General features: G+C 36.9%; 1 protein-coding gene across 3 annotated transcripts in view; it reads right to left on the bottom strand.

Moving 5' to 3' along the window:
* The window catches only part of THADA (THADA armadillo repeat containing), a 314,439-nt gene that overhangs the window by 288,785 nt on the left and 1,901 nt on the right, over positions 1-23,753 (bottom strand). For all 3 annotated transcript variants that reach the window (XM_082427608.1, XM_082427609.1, XM_082427610.1), the window contains exons 2-11: positions 22,270-22,369; positions 21,876-21,970; positions 17,666-17,796; positions 13,068-13,219; positions 12,918-12,950; positions 12,618-12,666; positions 8,284-8,465; positions 5,025-5,119; positions 3,368-3,588; positions 1,636-2,333 (exon numbers count right to left, since the gene is read on the bottom strand). In XM_082427608.1, coding sequence (XP_082283734.1) covers positions 1,636-2,333; positions 3,368-3,588; positions 5,025-5,119; positions 8,284-8,465; positions 12,618-12,666; positions 12,918-12,950; positions 13,068-13,219; positions 17,666-17,796; positions 21,876-21,970; positions 22,270-22,345 — 1,732 coding nt within the window. In that variant the 5' untranslated portion in view covers positions 22,346-22,369. The remainder of the gene's footprint in view (positions 1-1,635; positions 2,334-3,367; positions 3,589-5,024; positions 5,120-8,283; positions 8,466-12,617; positions 12,667-12,917; positions 12,951-13,067; positions 13,220-17,665; positions 17,797-21,875; positions 21,971-22,269; positions 22,370-23,753) is intronic.

Raw genomic sequence — 23,753 nt, 5'->3', positions numbered from 1 at the left:
ATCATTATTTAAAAGGATTTAATAGTTCTTAAATCAATAATTTCAGTAAGCATAATCCACTTTTTGTTAACTTAAAAAAATCATAATTTTTGGCTGATATTTTTACCTTTCCCTTGACAGTTAGAAAATAGACCATCAAGTCAATCAGGAAAAAAATCAAGTGAAGAAATATTTAAAACAATAAAAATAACTAAAATGACTTTCAGCCAAAAATAGGAAAAACACTTCAGTGGCTAAAGACCATTATTTCTCTAAAAACAAAACTGAACCTCTCTGTATATTTTGGAGTTACTGTTTCTTCTTAGCAAAGGAGATAAAAGGGGTATCACAAAGAACCTGATGCTTTCAGAGGCCAGGACATCAGCCGTTACTAAGGGGACAAGAAGCTCTGGCTCACAGGACACCTTGATTTAAAATAAAGACTGCCTAGCTTCAGAACAGATTCACGGGTCCTCAGCTTTAGATGGCTTCTCAAAAATGCAAGGACGATTATTGTCAAAAATTATAAATAAGGCTCATTTTTGTATATAGGAATCAAATTTTCCAGCTATCTCATGGTTATTCTTTGAAGGACTGAAAGATTTTAACTTAAATTTTAGTTAGAAATACTCTTAAAATGTGGTGTAGGGTACCATATTCCTGCTTTGTTAAACAGAATATGATAATTTTAAGATTTACATGAGGAGTCAGGATCATCGTTTTATATATTAATTACTAAATTATGCTTCAATGCAGTGATTCTTTCAAGGTTACTGAGTTTCAATGGGATGTTTATGCTTATTCTAAATGACCAGAGAGAGCTGTTTCCTGAGGTCATGCTTCTGAATTTTTTCTCTCTTTCCCAGAGACAAATACTTGCTACTGCCAATTTACCTGTCTTTAACCTTGCCTAAAACAATTTTTAATTACTATTTCAATCACTTGAATAAGCAAATTATATAAAACACACAAACGTTTACTCCAGTCTGACAACCAAATAATAAAAACTTGGTAAAATGAGGGCTTCCCTGGTGGCACAGTGGTTAAGAATCTGCCTGCCAATGCAGAGAACACGGGTTCGAGCCCTGGTCTGGGAAGATCCCACATGCCGCGGAGCAACTAAGCCCGTGAGCCACAACTACTGAGCCTGCGCGTGTAGAGCCTGTGCTCCACAACAAGAGAAGCCACGACAATGAGAAGCCTGCGCGTGTAGAGCCTGTGCTCCACAACAGGAGAAGCCACAACAATGAGAAGCCTGCGCACCGCGATGAAGAGTAGCCCCCGCTCGCCGCAACTAGAGAAAGCCTGCACACAGAAACGAAGACCCAACACAGCCAAAAATAAATAAATAAATTTATAAAAAAAAAAATACAAAAAAAAAACTTGGTAAAATGAATTAAAACCTAGTAATAAAGGAAACCTCATAATCATAACTGGGATCAATCCTTAGCCTGTAGAAATGACTTCAGCCAAAAACTCTATTCAGCTAGGTACAGGAACATTCATTTCAATCCAAAATTTCTATCTTTAATATCCTCCTTTACTATTAATGGAAATGGTAATATTTAAATTTGCATATGGGCAACATCTGCCTAGGTACCTAAACTTAAGCATCCTAACTAGAAATTACTAAAACAAAAAAATTCATTTTCTTACCAGTTTTAGCATCAGCAGAAGTCTGAAGAATCTTTACCATGTAGCTTAAGCTTTCAGGGTTGCAATTCAATAATTTTGGCAAGTAATAATCAATCACGTAAGATTTTTGATCCAGATTTCCTTCACACAGTATAAACAGGAGAGGAGAAACCCAAGTCTCATGCCACTTGTCAATCCAAGTGCTGTCAACAGCCCGGGATTTCAAACGACTCTTATGATTTTTAAACATGGTTTCCAAGAGGTCACTTGCATAAGGCACCAAGGACTGGTCCCCCATCACCTCTAAGATTTGCGACGGAATAGTTTTAGCTAATGCCAAAATATGTTCAATTCCTATGTAATCTACTAAACAACCAAGGCATGTGTACTTTCCTTTACTATGCCATTCCAATCGCAGAAGACTCTCAGTCAGTTGAAAAATGAAACCATCAGCAGCCAAATCTGAACCCGACTCTTCCAGGGCAAGCTGGTGCATTTGGAGAATATTTCTGAATATGATTTTGGTTTGGTGCCTCAAAGCATCCAATGGATGTTCCCAGTGGGTATAGACATATTCCAAAAGTCTCCTAACCACATCTGAATTCCCATTCAGACAGTCCTTTAGCCTTGGGGAACTTGATTCAAGGACTTGTATAGCTGAATTAGTCCAAGATGCCAAAATTCTAGACAGAAACATTTCCAGAGTTGACTCCTTGATCCTGAAGAAAAATGAGTCATATTATTTTATACTGACTAGTAAAAGGAATTTCATTTTATAATCACTCAGACTTTTAAAATATCAATATAAAATATAAAGAATGATCAGAAAATTGAATCATTATTAAATTTACAACAAAAAATTACAAAGCCAAAACAGATCTCAAATTTGCATATGAATCTTTCCATTTCATAAAAACTAATCCATAAAAGGACACAGGGAAACTTTTGCAGGTGATGGAAATGTTCATTATTTTGATTGAGATGCATCTTTCACAGGTGTTTTAAAATATACTGAGGGGCTAGGGAATATTAGTGGGAATGGGGCTTCTTTCTGGGGTAATGAAAATATTCTAAAGTTGACTGTGGTGATAGCTGCACAACCCTGTAAATATACATACTAAAAAAAAAATTGAACTACATGCTTTAAATAGGTGAATTATATGGTATGTAAATTATATCTCAATAAACTTATAAAATAAACAATGAAGAATAATTTTTAAATTACTTTAAAATATGCACAACTTACATCAAAAAAACACAAAATACAATCCAGTGAAGTCAGAAGACCTCATTACATTTCTGGCTTAGGTGCTTAAAAGCAATATGCTATTAGGTAAGCATTTACTTTTCTAAGCTTCACTTTACCCATTCAACAGATTAGATTTCCTATCCTATCTATCAGACATGTGAGGATCACACTGAACTACCTATGCTGAAGTTATTCGTAAACTCTAAAGCATTATACTTATAGAAGTGTTTATAATTTTTTTAAATGCTTGCATTAGAGACTGAATGTTAAAATTAATTTTACAAGTGTTCATTACAGGTTAACCTGCACCAATAATTTCTCTCTCTCTCTCCCATCATCCCATCTTCTCCTGTTCTACTTTCATACCCACTTCATTCCCTACACATATCTCCCTTCTAATTTAAGATTATCCTGACCACTTTTCATTGAATTACTAAGTAAGCCAGCTCAGCTGCCATCTTTTAAATGTCTGACAAGCAAAGCAAAATATGAGACAAAACTCACTGTGAACTCAAGGTGAACAGAACACGCACAGTATCCAAGAGCAGGGCCTCCCCACTGGGGCCCATCCTCCCATCCTGCCAATCCAACATGGTGAGTGTCCCCTGACACAGGAATAAGAGAGCTGACTGGGAGACATCAGAACAACAAAGGCTCCTGCAGCAGTTCAAAAGCCACTCGGGGATGCTGGTGTGGTCCACTGAACGGAGAAGCAAACTACTAATCTGAAAAATATGACAGAGCTGATACACATAAAGCCTCTAAAACTTTCCAGATATCCCAAATTATAAATCCAAAATTCTCTTTCCCCTGAAATGTCCTAGGAAAAACACTGAATCTAAAGGTGAAAAACCCACAAGTGTTAAAATTATTATGTCAAGAGGAAAAAAATTGAATCTAAATACATGAACCGTTTTGCTGGTTTGAATGTACTGGGAGAGGACAACACATTGCCACCTGCAGGTGGATGAGATTATTAACTAATGCTTTTTTAGAGGTGATTTGAGAGATTAAAATTTTTAACTTTATCCCATGATAATTACTTCATGTGAGCTCACAAAACAGTATCCATCTATTTTGTATAAAGTCATTTTGCTCTTAATAAAGAACTAAAATAAGTTCCTAGATAAAACAGTAAGGAAAAAAAAAACTGCTAGTTCTAAATACAAGAATTGTATTATCAACTTACACCTTCCATACAATCAAATTCCCTGAACAATTGATTCTAGTACAATATTTGGGTTATTCTTAATAAAAATAACATTTATCAAAAAGTTATTACTGTATATATCTATACATTAATCTCTAATTTTAATAACACAAATATCTTTTATGATACTGAGAGATGGAACTGAACAAACAACACTAGAAAAAAACAAGGATATACACCCAAAAATGTTGATAATGATTATCTTTGTGAGACAGATTTATAGGTGACTATTATTGTCTTCTTTCTGCTTTATCCAAATTTTTGGAAGTCACTTATTATAAGGGAAAAAGGTCATCAGAAAGATTCTGACTATGCAAAAAAAAATTTTTTAATTCACTTCTTTAAAAAAATATTTTTTAATTAATTGATTTATTTTTGGCTGCGTTGGGTCTTCGTTGCTGTGTGCAGGCTTTCTCTAGTTGCGGCGAGCTGGGGCTACTCTTCGTTGTGGTACGCGGTCTTCTCATTACGGTGGCTTCTCTTGTTGCACAGCATGGGCTCTAGGCGCATGGCCTTCAGTAGTTGTGGCATGAGGGTTCAGTAATTGTGGCTTGCAGGCTCTGGCGCACAGGCTTAGTTGCTCCACGGCATGTGGGATCTTCCCGGACCAGGGATCGAACCCGTGTCCCCTGCATTGGCAGGCGGATTCTTAACCACTGTGCCACCAGGGAAGTCCCTAAAAATATTTTTTAAAACATGTGTCGGGACTTCCCTGGTGGTCCAGTGGTTGAGACGTTGCCTTCCAATGCAGGGGGTGCGGGTTCGATCCCTGGTTGGGGAGCTGGGATCTGCATGTCTCGGGGACAAAAAACCAAAAAAACATAGAACAGAAGCAGTATTGTGGCAAATTCAATAAAGACTTTAAAAAATGGTCCACATCAAAAAAATCCTAAAAAAAAAAAAGTGTCTAACTATCAATAAAGTACAATTCTAAAAAGGAGATGGACTTACCAAATCAGGAATCTTTTCAGGTGGATGAAACATAGCCTTAATAAAAAGAATAACAGCTAATCCAGATGTACTCTGAATTGTCTGTAAGAGGTCATCTATTTGGCAAAAAAGTAGAAAGCATGTATTAAATGATGATGGATACTGTGGTACAGTAGAAAGAGCAGATGCCGTGGGGTCAGACAGTCCTGGGTGCAATTTCTAGCTTGACCACTTCCTAGGTGGATAGGCCTTGATTAAGTTATTTAACTTCCCAGGGATTCAGCTTTCTCTTCTATAAAATGGGAAAAATATAACTCCTACCTGACACAGTTGTTGTAAGGTTGAAATAAATAATGAACATAAAGGCTTTTATGCCCAGCACACAAATAATCAATGTGATTCCTTCCTTTCTCCTCTAACATCCACTCTCTCTTCCTCTCCATCTACTCCCTCCCAGCACATCTAGCAGCAATACCTCCTATTCCCTCCCTTCCACTGAGGCCTCTGCATCCCAGTCCCCATGGTACATTACTTTTTCTTAAAGTGATTTCAGGGCTTGTGTAAAGAGCCCACATCAGTGCTAATTACAAACTTTGCTCTCACTGGCACTGTACCCAATGTAACCAAACAATCCTTGCTTACTATCTTCTTTTTGTTTTCTATTAGCCTCTGGTTTGTGAGAAAGTAAACAAAATAATACAGTGAATTATTCACCTTGGGGTAAGAATTATGAATGCCTACTATAAGCTATCTTCCAAAAATCTATTCTGCCCTTTATCCCTGTTAACGAACTGTGACTATGGGAGATCCACGTGCCCAGCCAAAGACAGGATACCTGTTTCCTCAATCTTCCTTGCAACTAAAGGTACCATATGAGGATTCAGGCCAATGGGATGTAAGCAGAAATCTTTTGGCTATTTTTGTTCTTCCAGATTAACGGTAAAGATGCAACTGGTCCTCCTTCCTGCCCTCAACACAGACAAGGGGTCTGGAGACAGAGCAGTCATATAGTAACCACGAAACAACAAACATATGGATGAAAGCCAACAAGCTGAAGACGGCAAAGCAGAAAAGCAGAAATGTTTGGGTCCCAGACTGCCTACAGTAGTTCTGGATCACCTGCCTCTGAATTTATCCTTATGTGGGGAGGCACATTTAATTAAATCCCTGAAGTTCAGTTTTCTGTTACTTACAGCTAAGCACTTTACTGATACATGAAGCTTTAAAATCCCAGGGAAGAACAGCATTGATTAGGGGCCATCAACTTTTCAGAAATGAGGTTGCCTCACATTAAATTCATGTCTTCTCTGCATTTCACTGAAGTCTTTTTTTTTAGATTTATAAATTCCTCTTTTAAAATGTAAATATCCTCTGAAAACATGTCTGTAAATTATGCCTTAATAAAAGGAACTTTATTTTCCTTTTAATACTTATCTGAGATCCTAGGCAAAGGAAGGAAGGCAGGAAGGAAGGAAGGAAGAGAGGGGGAGACAGAGAGAGAGAGAAAGGAAAGAAGGCAGGAAGGAAGGAAGGAAGGAAAAGAGAGGAAAGAAAAGAAATACTAATGAGACAATATAGTTAGGACTCTCACTAGTTACCAGGGTTAAGAACATATAAACAATGAGATACTATTTTTTTCGAATCAGCCTAGCAAAATCAGAGTCAGTTACTGTTTTTTTACAAGCAAGAGCTCTGAACAGATCCCATTAATGTTTTTCTAATTAAGTTAATATTCATACATACATTACCATATAGAATAGGAGGTAAAGGGTGAAAAGGTAATACAGCTTTTTATGTAGATACTTATATGTTTAGTATAACATTTTTGCTAATCTTATTGTAATATAAAACACAAACACAGAAAACATCCAAAGCAAATGTATAGCTTAATGAATTATTAGAAGGTTAACACCCTTGTACCCACCATCCAAGGCAAGAAATAGAACTTGGCCACCCAGCCCAGAGGGCTCATCCACATGCCTCACCCCAATCACAAGCTCCTCTCTCTCACCCTGAGTAAGCATTATCCTGATTTTCACAGTAATGACTGCCTTATTATTTTTAAATAGTTTCATTAATCAAATGTGCATCCCTAGACACTATAGTCTCGCCCATTTAAAATTTTTTTGATATGTCCTTTAATCTACAGGTGTCCCTTCCGTCCTTTTTATTATAATTTCTGTTGAAGAACTCTGTCCTTTTAACCTGCAGAGTTTCCCATAATCTGGATGTTTACTCCTAGTGTGGTTCAACACTTTCTTCTGTCCTCTGTAATTCCTGCAAAATGGCAGGTGACCTAGAGACGGGGTCAGTCTCAAGTCCAATTCCTTTGGGAAGACTACACGTGGTAAAAGCAAGACTCAAAAGCAAGAGGCACATGTTGTCTGGTTGTCTGTTTCTGTAATGTTAGCAGTTGTTGACGCCTAATGCCTACCTCAAGTCACTGGGGGTAACAAAATGGTGATATTCTAATTCTATCATTTCATTTTAACTCCTTAGTTGAAACACTTTTATAAAAAGACACTTCTTCTCCTTGATAAGCCTGTAGATTGCCTCACATTTGTCTGTTTACAAAGTAAACCTTACATCCAGGGAACAAAGAGCAACCACCAGCAGAAGACTTTGCAGAACCCTCTAATTTGGTGCATTGTTAAGTTTTTCAATGCATGTATGAAATGTAGAAAGATGTAAAAGAAATAAATTAGGATACACTACTTGGTGTTGTACTGCCATTCCTACTGTATTTTTATACTTTTTGGCAGCGTTAAACATTTTTACTAAATAGACAAAAAAAAAAAATAGACACTTCCTCTCATTACCTACTTGGTTTCCTGGTGGTACAGTTCATATGGACAGAAGCAACATGAGATATAAGGAGGAATAATGACCAGTCCTACAATGACCGCTGTCATTATCTGAAGGTAACACCTGCTGCTAAGGAGAAATGCATGGGTTACACTAATCTTTCCAGATCGTACCTCCAAATTTGGAAATTTCTCAAGAATTTTCTTTTGCTTTTTATAGTCTGTGGCTTTCCAACACTAAGATTGTTGGGGTTTCTTCTTTGTATACAATACACACATGCATACACGCATACACACATTTAGAAAAGTCCTTCAATGTTATCCCTTGTTGAACTGTAATTCAGAACCTTTTGCCACTTTGAGGGGCTGGGGGAGAGGAAGTTCTATATCTCAGTTAAGTATCAAATATTTCATACCATTAGTAGCAAAGTGATTGATACTCAATTGTAATCATCATTTGTATGTTTTATACTTACCATCGCTTAAAAACTTGGTAAAAATACTCAGCAATCCACACATACTTTGCCATGTAGGAGAACTCTTCAAATGAAGTCTCTGGAAACCTTGTACTTTCTGTACTAACATCACTGAAACTCTAATGCCTACCAACAAGTCATTCATCAACTGAGTTTGAACAATATGATTTCCAGCCAATTTTCTACAACAAAGAAAAGAAATTATTATAAAAGAAAAGTCAAATTAAAATGTCACCTTTTCTATCTCTCCAAAATAATCCCTCAATCAAAGGGCCAAAATCAATTTTAGATTATAATCAATATTTACGCCTCTCTCTTCCATTCCCATAAATATTCCAGTTATGCAGACATTTATTGCAAACTTCCAACACTCTTAACTTACCTCAAAATTTTCCCATTTTCTCAGCTAATGACTAACCTCACTTCTTCTTTTTCAAGTAAAAATAACAAATCAGGAATAAATGGTACAGTCACTGTGGAAAACAGTATGGAGTTTCCCAAGAAAACTAAAAATAGAATTACCATATGATCCAGCAATCCCACTCCGGGGCATTTATCCAGACAAAACTATAATTCAAAAAGATACATGCACCCATATGTTCATTGCAGCACTACCCACAATAGCCAAGACATGAAAACATCCTAAATGTCCATCGACAGATGAATGGATAAAGAACATGTGGTACATATATATATAATGGACTACTACTCAGCCATAAAAAAAGAACAAAATGCCATTTGCAGCAACATGGATGCAACTAGAGATTATCATACTAAGTGAAGGAAGTCAGAAAGAGAAAGACAAATACATATGCTATCACTTACATGTAGAATCTAAAATATGACACGAATGAACGTATCCATGAAACAGAAACAGAATCACGGACATAGAGAAAAGATTGGTGGTTGCCAAGGGGGGACGGGGAGTGGAGGAGGGATGGATTGGGAGTTTGGGATTAGCAGATACAAACTGGTATATATAGAAGGGATAAACAACAGGTCCTACTGTATAGCACAGGGAACTATATTCGATATCCTATGATAAACCATAATAGAAAAGAATATGAAAAAGAATGTATATATATATGTATAACTGAGTCACTTTGCTGTGCAGCAGTAATTAACACAACGTTGTAAATCAACTATACTTCAATTAAAAAAAAAAAAAGAATAAATGACATAATTTCTAAATCCGAACACTCCCTAACCTTGTAAATTCCTTGATCTGGCTTCCAAAATGCCAGGTGCCCTTAGATTTTTCTCCTACTTCACTATTGTTGAGCCTTCTCAGACACCTTGGCTAGTTCTTCTCCCTGATGCCTTTATGCTCGAGCTCACCGCAACCCAGTCTTTACTTCTTCTGTCCATCTAATTCATTCCCTTGATGCTGAGCTCATCTAGCTCATAAGCTTTAAATTATAGTCTATATGCTGACAATTCCCCAATTTTCATCTCCAGCACAGACCTCTTTTTCCAATTCCAGGCTTGTGTGTGCAACTTCCTACTCAACATCTTCATCTGGATGTCTGACAGACATCTCAAACTACATGAACTTATCCACAACTCCACACCAGCTCCACCTGCTAGGATCTCTATCCTACAAGAACTTGGCAGTCATCCTTGACTTCTCTCCCCCTCATCCCATCTGTAAGAAAATCCTGTTGGTTCTACCTTCAAAATATATCTAGAATCAGACCACCTCCACTTCTACTCCTGGCCTGAGCCACTCTCATCTCTCCCTTGCATTACTATTACTGCAATAGCCTCCTAACTGGTCTCCCAGCTTCTATCCTTGCTCTTCTCAGTCTATTCTCAACATAGCAGAACACAAGAGCAATGATGATATTAAAACAAAAGTCAGGGAAAACAGTTTGGGGGTTCGCTCCTCAAAAAGTTAAACATAGAATTACTATATGATCCAGCCAATTCTACTCCTAAGTATATACCCAAAGGAACTGACAGTAGAGACTCAAGCAGATACTGGTATACCAATGTTTATAGCAGCATTATTCACATTAGCCAAAAGGTAGAAACAACCCAAATGTCCATCAACAGATGAATGGATAAACAGAATGTGGCCTATATATACAATGGAATATTCTGCCATTAAAAGGAGTGAAATTGATACATGCTACAACATAGATTAACCTTTAAAACATTATAAGTAAAATAAGCCAGACACAAAAGGACAAATATTGTATTCTACTTATTTGAGTTTATCTAGAATATACAAATTCAAAGAGGCATAAAGTAGAATAGAGGTTACCAGGGGTTGTGGGTAAAACAACAATATATAAAAGGACAGTGAATTTTCTTTTGTATGCATTGAATTTGAGGCACCCTGTAAAACAACCAGGAGACAACCAGGAGACAACCGCTATATGAGTTGAGCTGGCTGTCTTCCCAGGAGACAACCGCTATATGAGTCTACCACTCAAGGAAAAGATCTAACTTGGAGTGATGCCTGGGAATCCTAAGTATAGAGATGGTAGCTGACACCAAAGAAGTGGATGATATTAAGCAGTCAGAACAAACAGAATGAAAAGGACAGAACTCATATTTAAGAGATGAGCAGAGGAAGAAGAGCCTAGAAGGAAACAGAGAAGGAGCTCCTGGTAAGGTAAAAGGAGACTTGGGTTAAAGATGGCACAAAGATATTACTTCTACTCTCCCACAGAACATCCCTAAACCAACAACCAAGGGATTTAAAACATAAAAAGACATAAATACACAAGGGCAACAAAAGACAACTTCTAAAATTTTAGGAGCAGATGGATGAGTGATAACTGACTTCGCAGAATCAAGAAAGGTGAATCCTGAGTCAGAGAACAAGCCCAGAGCAACCCGATTTGCAGCCCCCAAAGGCTAAGAAATTGTTGGCACCAGTTGCTCCTTGATGTGGAGCTAAATGTAGGTATGAAAACAGGAAGAGTGGCTATGCTCTGAGAATGACAACTCTGGATCATACCCCCAAGCTAGTAAACAACTGGTTTACCTCCAGAGAAGGTAAAACAGTTAAGTGTCTGGACAGGAAGACAACACACACACCTAAAGCAATGATACCATATTGCAAACAGGAGAATTAGGAAAATATATGCACAATAAATGCTAACTGCCAAGATCTCAGCTTTCTTCCCTCACTCAGCAACCAGAATATTAAGCCAATGGTTTGAAAGATTCTTCCATGGCAAATCCACTACCCATGCAAAAAGACCTAAAGATACTGGCATCAAGTGTTCCCCCAAAGAAACAGCCCAGCTAGACTAGCCTACAATAAAGCCTGCAATCAACCCCAACCATACGTACAGAGATCCAAATCAACTCTCAGTGCCCCAATCTTAAATGAGTGCTCGGCCAAGGATCACCAGACTTCCAAGGAAAGCTTCTAGCAACAAATACAGTGACCAAAACCAGCAAACAGAAAAAAAGTAGGTTGGAAGAAATAGAGACCCATGTAAAGACAAGAAAACTTAAAAAAAAAAAAAACCTTATTATTAATATCCTCAGAGAGATAACAGAGCATATTTCATCCACAAAATAAAAACAGGCTGCTATGAAAAAGGAACACTCTAGTAAAAAAAAGCTCTTCCCTTTCTCATTTATTCTCATAATAATTTATTTGATCTTTTAAAATTAAATATCAAGGGCTTCCCTGGTGGCGCAGTGGTTAAGAATCCGCCTGCCAATGCAGGGGACACGGGTTGAAGCCCTGGTCCGGGAAGATCCCACATGCCGCAGAGCAACTAAGCTCATGCGCCACAGCTACTGAGCCTGCGCTCTAGAGCCTGTGAGCCACAACTACTGAGCCCAAGTGCCACAACTACTGAAGCCCATGCGCCTAGAGCCCGTGCTCCACAACAAGAGAAGCCACCGCAATGAGAAGCCTGCGCACCGCAATGAAGAGTAGCCCCCGCTCGCCGCAACTAGAGAAAGCCCACACACAGCAACGAAGACCCAACACAGCCAAAAATAAATAAATAAAATAAATAAATTTATTAAAAAAAAAAAAAATTAAATATCAAACCTCAAAAAAATAAATTTAAATAATTACATCTAATATTAATGGAGAGGGATGTAAAGGAGCACATTCTGGACCCTTCTTAAAAATTTCCTTTGTGGGGACTTCCCTGGCAGTCCAGTGGTTAAGACTGTGCTTCCACTGCAGGGGCCATGGGTTCAAACCCTGGTTGGGGAACTAAGATCCCGCAAGGTGCATGGCACAGCCAAATAAAAGAAAGCAAGCAATACAATACAATTTCCTTTGTACAAACACAATGCACAACTGCAAATGTACACACACACATACACAAGCATGGAAACATGTTAACACTTGCCTGTTTTCTTCTGAGATTTCAATTAAACTCTTCTGTAGATAATGAAGCACTGAAACAAAAAGAATATAATGAAAAATCAGAAATTTAAAACTGTGAACTTTGACTTCAGCACAAGAAAATATTTTAAATCACTGCTACCCAAAATAATATCACAGAAGTAGAAATTTAAAGGGAAGGCACACCACATATGTTAGTCATCTGCAGTACTCCACCCATTGCCAAGAAACTTAAAAGAACCAGTTCCAAAATGACTTACACAAGCAGTCACCTCTCAGAATAAAATAAAATAATAGGACTTACCATTTTCAAGAAGATTATTAACACTTGATCTACCTGTGGGGGAAAAATTAACACTGGTAAGCAGTTTCAGAACCAAAATTAACATCATTTAAAACACTGATGCAACGACAAGTGTTAGCCAGAAAAAGTACTAGAAAAGAGATGGCTTACCCAAGTCAAAGTTCTCCATACAGGAAGATATATTATCAATAACTTTCCTATAAGAGTATAGATCAGTAGTAGTATTCAATTCTTCCTGAAGACGAGAAGTAAAACTCTGTGTAGCCTCAGTTAGAAAAAATTCAGGTAGGTCATTTAGTGAGCTAGAAAAAGAACCAAATATTAAAAATCTGACAACCTTAGAGTATGTACAAGGATATGTAGGGAGGGAGGGGAATATTATAAATGAAGAAATATTGAACGACACCTTCAAAAATACAGCCAGGAAATTATAACATCACACCACTAGAAGACAGATCAGGAACTCCCTCTCACCTGGTCTCCCTGCTTCCATATTACCTCCCTCCCATTCTGCGGACTATCCTCAACAGAGCAGCCAGAGTGATATTACTAAAATAACATGTTACTCCTCTGCGTAAAACCATCCAACAATGTCCTTCTCAGTCAAAGCAGTAGCCAAAGTGCTTACATTGACTTATGAGACCCTACACGATCTGGGCCCAGCATTATCTCTCTGGCTCATCTTGATCCTTGTTCACTTCACTCTAGCTACACAGCCTTCCTCCATTCCAACAACATGCCAAAGTCTTTGTACTTGTTATTTCCTCTACCTGGAACTCTCTTCCCTCAAATATACCCAATAATCATTTCCTCGCCCCTTTCAGGTCAATCTCAAACATCACCCTATCAATGACACTAAGCAAAGATGTCTGAAGTCACTACTGTATTTTAAACTGTAACCCTCACCCCATCCTTGGTACTCCCTTTCCCACTTCTCTGCTTTATTTTTTTTCTCCATAGCACTCATGCTCTCTAATTCCTATATATTTTGCTTATTTATCTATCTTCTGTCTTCCTCTTAGAAGTAACCTCCGTTCTGGACTGTTTTATTCACTGTATTCCCAATGCCTAGAAGAATACTTGACACATAGTAGATAATCAATAAAAATTTACTGAATGGATAAATTAAATTTAATGCCAATTTACCACAGTTAATCTAAATTAACATTTCTTTAAAAATTTGACTCAACAGTTCTAAAGCTTTTCTGGAAGGAAAAAAAAATTCGAAAATAGAATATTCTGAAAAACAAGAGTCACTACAGAGATGACTTGTTCTAGTATATAATTAAACCATAGTATCAAACTATAGTGAATAAAAGTGTGATGTTGGTGGGTAAACAAATAGACTCAAGTCTAAAATCAAACCTTTGCTTATACAAGAACATAGAACATAATAATACGGCATTTCAAATATGTGGCGAATAATGGACTATTGAACAGTTTGGGGATAAGTAGCTCCCCACACAGAAAAGAAAACTAAGTTGGATGTCTATCTCAAACTACACTCAAAACTTAATTCCAGATAGATTTAAAAGTTAAACAAAAAAGATAAGACAAGTAATTTTATATAATCTTGTATTAGAGAAAGCATATACAAGCTGAAACTCAGAAATCTATACAAAGGAAAATATTTGCAGGTTTGAGTATGAAAAAAATTTTTTTTAATTTTTATAAAGCAAACACCAGGAAGAAAGTTTAAAGACAAGTAACAAAATAAAGGAATATATTTGGCACATAATCTGTATAGATCTCTTATAAATAAAGACATTCTACAGTTGGCTGCCTTCCTGCAGGCATTCTCCACACCCTTCTTTGCTGGCAAAGCTCACCTTCCACTAAGGGGCTAAAGGTGTGACACCTTTGCTTCCTAACCATTTTTTACAACGAGGGAGAGAGAAAGTATATGACCCAATCTTGACAATGAATATTGACAGGACCTTCAATGAAAAGTCTACTGGGACCTTCCACAAAATGTTTTTTCTCTCCAATAAAAAGAAATGCAAAGGAGGAAATTTCCTTTATTTTTTCTTTTTGCCAATTGCAGTAAAGTCTATATCAGGTGCTTGTAACTGCTTTAACCCCTTGTAACTCTGAGGGAAGACAGGGCCAACACAGTGAGAGAAAAATGGAAAACATCAGGATGTTCAATGACATTTGTTGACTACTTCACCAAAACCCGAGAACTGGCCAGTATTTGATCATTTGCTTTATGACACAATAAATACACTTGCTTAAAGAAAAAAAAATGATATTCTAACAAGAAAACATACAAAGATATGTAATCACCAAAAAAAAGTAAAATAGTCAAAATCCACACATTAAAAAATATTGACTCTTGGGGACTTCCCTGGTGGCACAGTGGTTAAGAATCCGCCTGCCAATGCAGGGGACATGGGTTCGAGCCCTGGTCCGGGAAGATCCCACATGCCACAGAGCAACTAAGCCTGTGTGCCACAACTACTGAGCCTGCGCTCTAGAGCCTGCGAGCCACAACTACTGAGCCCGCGTGCCACAACTACTGAAGCCTGAATGCCTAGAGTCCATGCTCCACAACAAGAGAAGCCACCACAATGAGAAGCCCACACACTGCAACGAAGAGTAGCTCTCACTCGCTACAACTAGAGAAAGCCCGCAGGCAGCAACGAAGACCCAATGCAGCCAAAAATAAATAAACAAATAAATTAAAAAAAAATAAAAAATATTCACTCTCACTAGTAATCTGGAAAATGCAAATTATAACATAATACCATTTTTCACCTACCAAATTTTAAAAGATTTATAGATTGATTTTATTCAGTGTTGGAAAGATATGAAGAAAAAGGCACTCTTATTCACTTGTTAGAAGGAGTATAACATGGTATCGTGTTGAGGATAACGATTTAGCAATATCTATCAAAAATTTTGATAGGCATAAGTTTGGTCAAGAAATTCCTCTTCTAGGAATTCATTTCAGAGAAATACACATATAAAATTATATACATAATTAAGAATATCACTGTAGCATTGCTGGAATAATGAAAACTTGAAAACAAACTATCAACGGAGAAGTGATTAATATGTAATATGGCACATATAAATTTCGGTACATCTGTATTATGTAATATCTAGCTGTTAGAAAGAATGAGGACTTTCGGTGGAAATGTAAAACAGTGCAGCCATATGGAAAACTGTTCAGAAGTTCCTCAGAAAATTAAAAATAGAATTACCATATGATCCAGCAATCCCACTTCCGGGTATATACCCTAAAGAACTGAAATCAGGATCTCAAAGAGAGATTTGCACAACCATGTCCATTATCCACAATAGTCAAAAAGAGGAAGCAGGGCTTCCCTGGTGGTGCAGTGGTTGAGAATCTGCCTGCCAATACAGGGGACATGGGTTCAAGCCCTGGTCTGGGAAGATCCCACATGCCGTGGAGCGACTAGGCCCGTGAGCCACAATTGCTGAGCCTGCGCGTCTGGAGCCTGTGCTCTGCAACAAGAGAGGCCACAATAGTGAGAGGCCCGTGCACTGCGATGAAGAGTGGCCCCCACTTGCCGCAACTAGAGAAAGCCCTCGCACAGAAACAAAGACCCAAGACAGCCATAAATAAATAAATAAATAAATAAATAAATAAATAAGAGGAAGCAATCCAAATGTCTATCAACAGACTAATGGATGAACACAATGTGCTATATACATACAACAGAGTATTAATCAGCCTTAAAAAGGAAGGAAATCCTATCACATGTTACAACATGGATGAACCTTGAGGACATAAGTCAGTCACAGAAAGATAAATACAAATGTTCTACTTATACAAGGTATCTAAAGTAATCAAAATCGTAGAAAAAGAAAGTAGAATAGTGGTTGCCAAGGGCTAGGGGGAGGAGGAAATAGGGAGTAGTTGTTTAATGGGTATAGAGTTTCAGTTTTGTAAGATGGAGAAGTTCTAGAGATCCACAGCACAACAATGTGAATACACTTAACACTATTGAACTGTACACTCAAAAATGGTTAAGATGGTAAATTTTATATTATGTGGGGTTTTTTTAACCACAATTAAAAAAAAAAGAAGGACTATACTGACCTGAAAATATCTCTAAGACATTCCTTAGTGTAAAACAACCTACAGAGAAATATGTAGAGTATAACCCCATTTACATAAAAAATAAAAACTAAAGTATAACACACACACACTAAACCCAAAGGAAAGGCCTAGAAACACCAAAATGTCAAGTGATAACCTTTACTACGAAAAGATAGGCCAGAAATAGTGAAAAGGAAGGCTCACTTTTTATTTTGTGTACTTCTATATTGCTTAAACTTTTTACACTAAGCATATATTCCTGTATTACTTGTGTAATATAGGTAATGTGGTAATATATTCCTAATATATACTTAGGAATATATGCTTTAAACATCTGTTTAAACCAAGAACAGATGGGACACAGAAAAAACAGCAGGATGACAGACTTAAACTTAACCAATAATTGCACTACATGCAAATGGACTAAACCAGTAGTCTGCAAAATACAGCCTACAGCCTATTTTTTTAAGGTCTGTGACTTAAGGAGCCTTTTTACATTTTTAAAGAGTTATGATAAATAAATAAGTAAATAAACAAAACAAAGACGAAATGTATGAATGAAATTGCTAAGTGATATATTTCAGTTCAGTTTTACCAAACCATAGAGGGAACCGTAAATACTGGTTACTTTTGGTCAAATTAAACATTTACAATGTCTAACTTTTCTTTTTTTCCTTACCTTGCCAAGACTTTCTTCAAGGGATTCTTTAGATTCAAAGAAAGATAAATGCCTGCTAAAATATCCAAACAACTTCGAATAGTGGGATCACACTTGCCATTTTTATTTGCCTTCTCCAGTAAGGGCACAATCTATAATCCAAAGAATTCAAAGCCATAGTAATGTTTTTCTAATATCAAGAATAGTAAAGTAACATAGATTCAAATACTTTTTTAAGTCTCAATTTTAATGTGTAATATTTTCCACTCTACACTGTTAAGGGTACTAATTTAAACACTATTTAATTTAACTTAAAACTATTTCAGTATTTATTAAATTTTTAAACCATGTCCCCAACTCCCACTTTACCCTCCAGACCCACCTTCAATGAGAAGTAGACTTGTTAATGGTTTAAGGTACAGGAATTCTGTAGCACTACTGAAAACCAATAATACATTTAATTGCTTCCCAAAAAAATATTATGCAACTTCAAATGATAAATCCTAATACTGAAATGCTCATAAGGACAGTCTTTACATTTTAAGTTAACTTTTTAATGTGCCTGCTAAAAAGTTTTGAAGATTAAAATTAATATAAATTTTTTTTAAATTTATCTCCACAAAAATGGTATGCACAGAGAGGGCAGACAGCAGAAGCAAGAAGAACTACAATCCTGCAGTCTGTGGAACAAAAACCACATTCATAGAAAGATAGACAAGATGAAAAGGCAGAGGGCTATGTACCAGATGAAGGAACAAAATAAAACCCCAGAAAAACAACTAAATGAAGTGGAGATAGGCAACCTTCCAGAAAAAGAATTCAGAATAATGATAGTGAAGATGATCCAGGACCTCGGAAAAAGAATGGAGGCAAAGATCGAGAAGATGCAAGAAATGTTTAACAAAGACCTAGAAGAATTAAAGAACAAACAAACAGAGAGGAACAATACAATTATTAAAATGAAAAATACACTAGAAGGAATCAATAGCAGAATAACTGAGGCAGAAGAATGGATAAGTGACCTGGAAGACAGAATGGTGGAATTCACTGCTGCAGAACAGAATAAAGAAAAAAGAATGAAAAGAAATGAAGACAGCCTAAGAGACCTCTGGGACAACATTAAACGCAACAACATTCACATTATAGGGGTCCCAGAAGGAGAAGAGAGAGAGAAAGGACCCGAGAAAATATTTGAAGAGATTATAGTCGAAAACTTCCCTAACATGGGAAAGGAAATAGCCACCCAAGTCCAGGAAGTGCAGAGTCCAATACAGGATAAACCCAAGGAGAAACATGCCAAGACACATAGTAATCAAATTGGCAAAAATTAAAGACAAAGAAAAATTATTGAAAGCAGCAAGAGAAAAATGACAAATAACATACAAGGGAACTCCCATAAGGTTAACAGCTGATTTCTCAGCAGAAACTCTACAAGCCAGAAGGGAGTGGCATGATATACTTAAAGAGATGAAAGGGAAAAACCTACACCCAAGATTACTCTACCCGGCAAGGATCTCATTCAGATTCGATGGAGAAATCAAAAGCTTTACAGACAAGCAAAAGTTAAGAGAATTCAGCACCACCAAACCAGCTCTACAACAAATGCTAAAGGAACTTCTCTAAGTGGGAAACACAAGAGAAGAAAAAGACCTACAAAAACAAACCCAAAACAATTAAGAAAATGGTCATAGGAACATACATATCGATAATTACCTTAAACGTGAATGGATTAAATGTTCCAACCAAAAGACACAGGCTTGCTGAATGGATACAAAAACAAGACCCATATATATGCTGTCTACAAGAGACCCACTTCAGACCTAGGGACACATACAGACTGAAAGTGAGGGGATGGAAAAAGATATTCCATGCAAATGGAAATCAAAAGAAAGCTGGAGTAGCAATACTCATATCAGATAAAATAGACTTTAAAATAAAGAATGCTACAAGAGACAAGGAAGGACACTACATAATGATCAAGGGATCAATCCAAGAAGAAGATATCACAATTATAAATATATATGCACCCAACACAGGAGCACCTCAATACATAAGGCAACTGCTAACAGCTATAAAAGAGGAAATCGACAGTGACACAATAATAATGGGGGACTTTAACACCTCACTTACACCAATGGACAGATCATCCAAACAGAAAATTAATAAGGAAACACAAGCTTTAAATGACACAATAGACCAGATAGATTTAATTGATATTTATAGGACATTCCTAGGTTTAGGACAAACCTAGGGAGACAAAAGACCTGTATGCAGAAAACTATAAGACACTGATGAAAGAAATTAAAGATGATACCAACAGATGGAGAGATATACCATGTTCTTGGATTAGAAGAATCAATATTGTGAAAATGACTATACTACCCAAAGCAATCTACAGATTCAATGCAATCCCTATCAAATTACCAATGGCATTTCTTATGGAACTAGAACAAAAAATCTTAAAATTTGTATGGAGACACAAAAGACCCCGAATAGCCAAAGCAGTCTTAAGGGGAAAAAAACGGAGCTGGAGGAATCAGACTCCCTGACTTCAGGCTATACTACAAAGCTACAGTAATCAAGACAATACGGTACTGACACAAAAACAGAAATATAGATCAATGGAATAAGATAGAAAGCCCAGAGATAAACCCACACACCTATGGTCAACTAATGTATGAAAAAGGAGGCAAGGATATACAATGGAGAAAAGACAGTCTCTTCAATAAGTGGCGCTGGGAAAACTGGACAGCTACATGTAAAAGAAAGAAATTAGAACACTCCCTAACACCATATACAAAAATAAACTCAAAATGGATTACAGACCTAAATGTAAGACTGGATACTATAAAACTCTCAGAGGAAAACATAGGAAGAACACTCTTTGACATAAATCACAGCAAGATCTTTTTTGATCCACCTCCTAGAGTAATGGAAATAAAAACAAAAATAAACAAATGGGACCTAATGAAACTTAAAAGCTTTTGCACAGCAAAGGAAACCATAAATAAGACTAAAAGACAACCCTCAAAATGGGAGAAAATATTTGCAAACTAATCAACAGACAAAGGATTAATCTCCAAAATATATAAACAGCTCATGCAGCCCAATGTTAAAGAAACAAACAACCCAATCCAAAAATGGGCAGAAGACCTAAATAGACATTTCTCCAAAGAAGACATACAGATGGCCAAGAAGCACATGAAAACCTGCTCAACATCACTAATTATTAGAGAAATGCAAATCAAAACTACAATGAGGTATCACCTCACTCCTGTTAGAATGGGCATCATCAGAAAATCTACAAACAACAAATGCTGGAGAGGGTGTGGAGAAAAGGGAACCCTCTTGCACTGTTGGTGGGAATGTAAATTGATACAGCCACTATGGAGAACAGTATGGAGGTTCCTTAAAAATCGAAAAATAGAATTACCATATGACCTAGCAATCCCACTACTGGGTATATACCCAGAGAAAACCATAATTCAAAAACACACATGCACCCCAGGGTTCACTGCAGCACTATTTACAATAGCCAGGTCATGGAAGCAACCTAAATGCCCATCGACAGATGAATGGATAAAGAAGATGTGGTACATATATACAATGGAATATTACTCAGCCATAAAAAGGAACGAAATTGGGTCATTTGTAGAGACGTGGATGAATCTAGAGAGTGTCACACAGAGTGAAGTAAGTCAGAAAGAGAGAAACAAATATCGTATATTAACACATATATGTGGAACATAGAAAAATGGTACAGATGAACCGGTTTGCAGGGCAGAAACTGAGACACAGATGTAGAGAACAAACATGGACGCCAACGGGGGAAAGTGGCGGGGGGTGGTGGTGGTGGTTTGATGAACTGGGAGATTGGGATTGACATGTATACACTGATGTGTATAAAATGGATGACTAATAAGAACCTGCTGTATAAAAGAATAAATAAAATAAAATTCAAAAAAACAAACAAACAAAAAGGTATGCACAATTATTTCATTATCCTACCTATATACAGCTCCAATAGTGGTGGAAGCCTAAGTATGGCTTCCTTTGCCACTCTAAATAAAAAGATATCATACAATGAATAGAAAAAACAAAACAATCCCTTATTCTTTAATGATACATTTATATTAAATAATTGGGAGCCAAAAATTATCAGTTAATTTTAAAAGTCCATAATAGCATGATAACCTTCAAGATGCACTCATGAATATCAAATCAGCCTTACCTGTTTAACATAATGGATCTGTGACACTCCATCAGTGAGTTGTACACAACGTAACAGCAAAGAAGCTAGATTCTTCCCTTCTACATCAGCCAAAGCTACATAACACACACAAAAAAATTTCTTCAGTGATTTAACAATATATGGATATGAATTTGCGTTTGTCATGTGTTCTATAAAATTTAAATATTTATAAACAAACAAAAAAAAACCTGGCAGAACTTAGTTTGAAGATAGAATGGTTAAGAAAACCATTTTACAACCAAAACTGAATGTAAAGAACATGGAATAATTAAATACCAAGAGTTTGAACATTATGTGATATGGAGTCCCAGAGATAAATATACTGTTTGCAACCTAAAAAAGAGATCAACAAATGAAGTCAGAAATCACTTACATCTCAAAGTTTCAAGGTCCTGATGACAAACGGTCAATGAAGTAACTTGCGTTTCTTTCTTCTTCTTTACACCCATTTTAAATAGAATTAACAGTAGTCACTACAAGAAAGAAGAGTTTTAAGACACTAATGCACTAAAGACCTCAGTACCACTGACATTTTGGGCCGGATAATTCTTTGCTATAGAGTGTTGTCCTGGGCACTGTAGGATATTTAACACATCCTTGGCCTCTACCCACTAGATGCCAGTAGCATCCTCCTTCCTCTAAGTTGTGACAACCAAAAAATGTCTCTAGTCATTGCCAAATGTCCCCTGGGGAGCAAAGTTGCCACAGGCTGAGAACTACTGATCTAAGCATTTCTGCTTTGAAAAACTTTTTTAGACTCAAGAAGAGTTTATTAATGTCTAAAGTTACTTTTACCTACCCAGTCTTTATATTTTAAAATACAGCAAACCTTCATTTTAATAATAACAAAGAAACCAGCATGGTTTTTCAAAAATAAACTACGCATACCTAACCTCCGTTTCTTCTTAGACTGACAGGTCAGGAGGTATCATGAGATGCTATATCTTGATTTCTGCAAAATATTTGATAAAGGAAACTTTCATATACTATCCTTGTGAGTTTGCTTTTAGTTAACGAACAGAGTTTGTTTCAGCTAACAGGGTTCATAATGGGCTGAACAAATGTACTCAAAGAATACACACTAATAGTACCATGAGGTCTGAAGACAAGCCACTAGGGAAATGCCACACAGGGCTCTTTTCTTGGTGCAGTTAGCATTTTTAGCAGTGTTTATAATGTAGACATTAGAGGACATAACATAGTGAATTTATAAAAGACACACAGGTGGGAGCACATGTTGGATGATGGAATTAGGATTAAAAAAAAACGACCAATAAACTGGAATAAATTTACCAAGATGAAACAGAAATAAATGTAAAATGCTGCATTTGGATTAGAAAAATATAATCTAGAAATACAGGATGGGGAGGTGGGGGAGAAAATATGTGATTTGAAACAGCTCAATATGTGGTTTGAATATTATGTGAGCCAATAGCACAACATGACTGTTAAAAACCACATTAGAAGTCAACTAGACCAAGGGAATGCCTGATCCCTTGGTCATCTTCACAGGTCAGGTGACATGCGAAGCATTAGGTGCTATGCTGGTGGCCATATCTTAAGGAGCCATAGCAAATGATGGAGCTTCCAAGGAACAGCCAGATTTCTGAAGGGCCAAGAGAGCACCTCCCTTCAGAGAACAGTTCAGTTAACCAAAGGTGTTTGGCCTAGAGAAAAGTGGACTGGACGAGTGCCTTAAAAGAGCTGCTGTTGTTGGAGGACTGCTTTGGAGAAAGAGGAATAGATGTCTTCTGTCTTTTTTTTTTTTTTTTGGCTGCACTGCGTGGCTTGCAGGATCTTTTCCCTGACCAGGGATTGAACCCGGGGCCACGGAGTGAAAGCACCAAGTCCTAACCA

This window comes from Balaenoptera physalus (assembly GCF_965194825.1).
Source record: "Balaenoptera physalus genome assembly, chromosome: 15".
Classification (NCBI taxonomy): Eukaryota; Metazoa; Chordata; class Mammalia; order Artiodactyla; family Balaenopteridae; genus Balaenoptera; species Balaenoptera physalus.
Note: the sequence above shows the minus strand (reverse complement) of the source record. Positions and strands in the feature narration are given on the sequence as shown.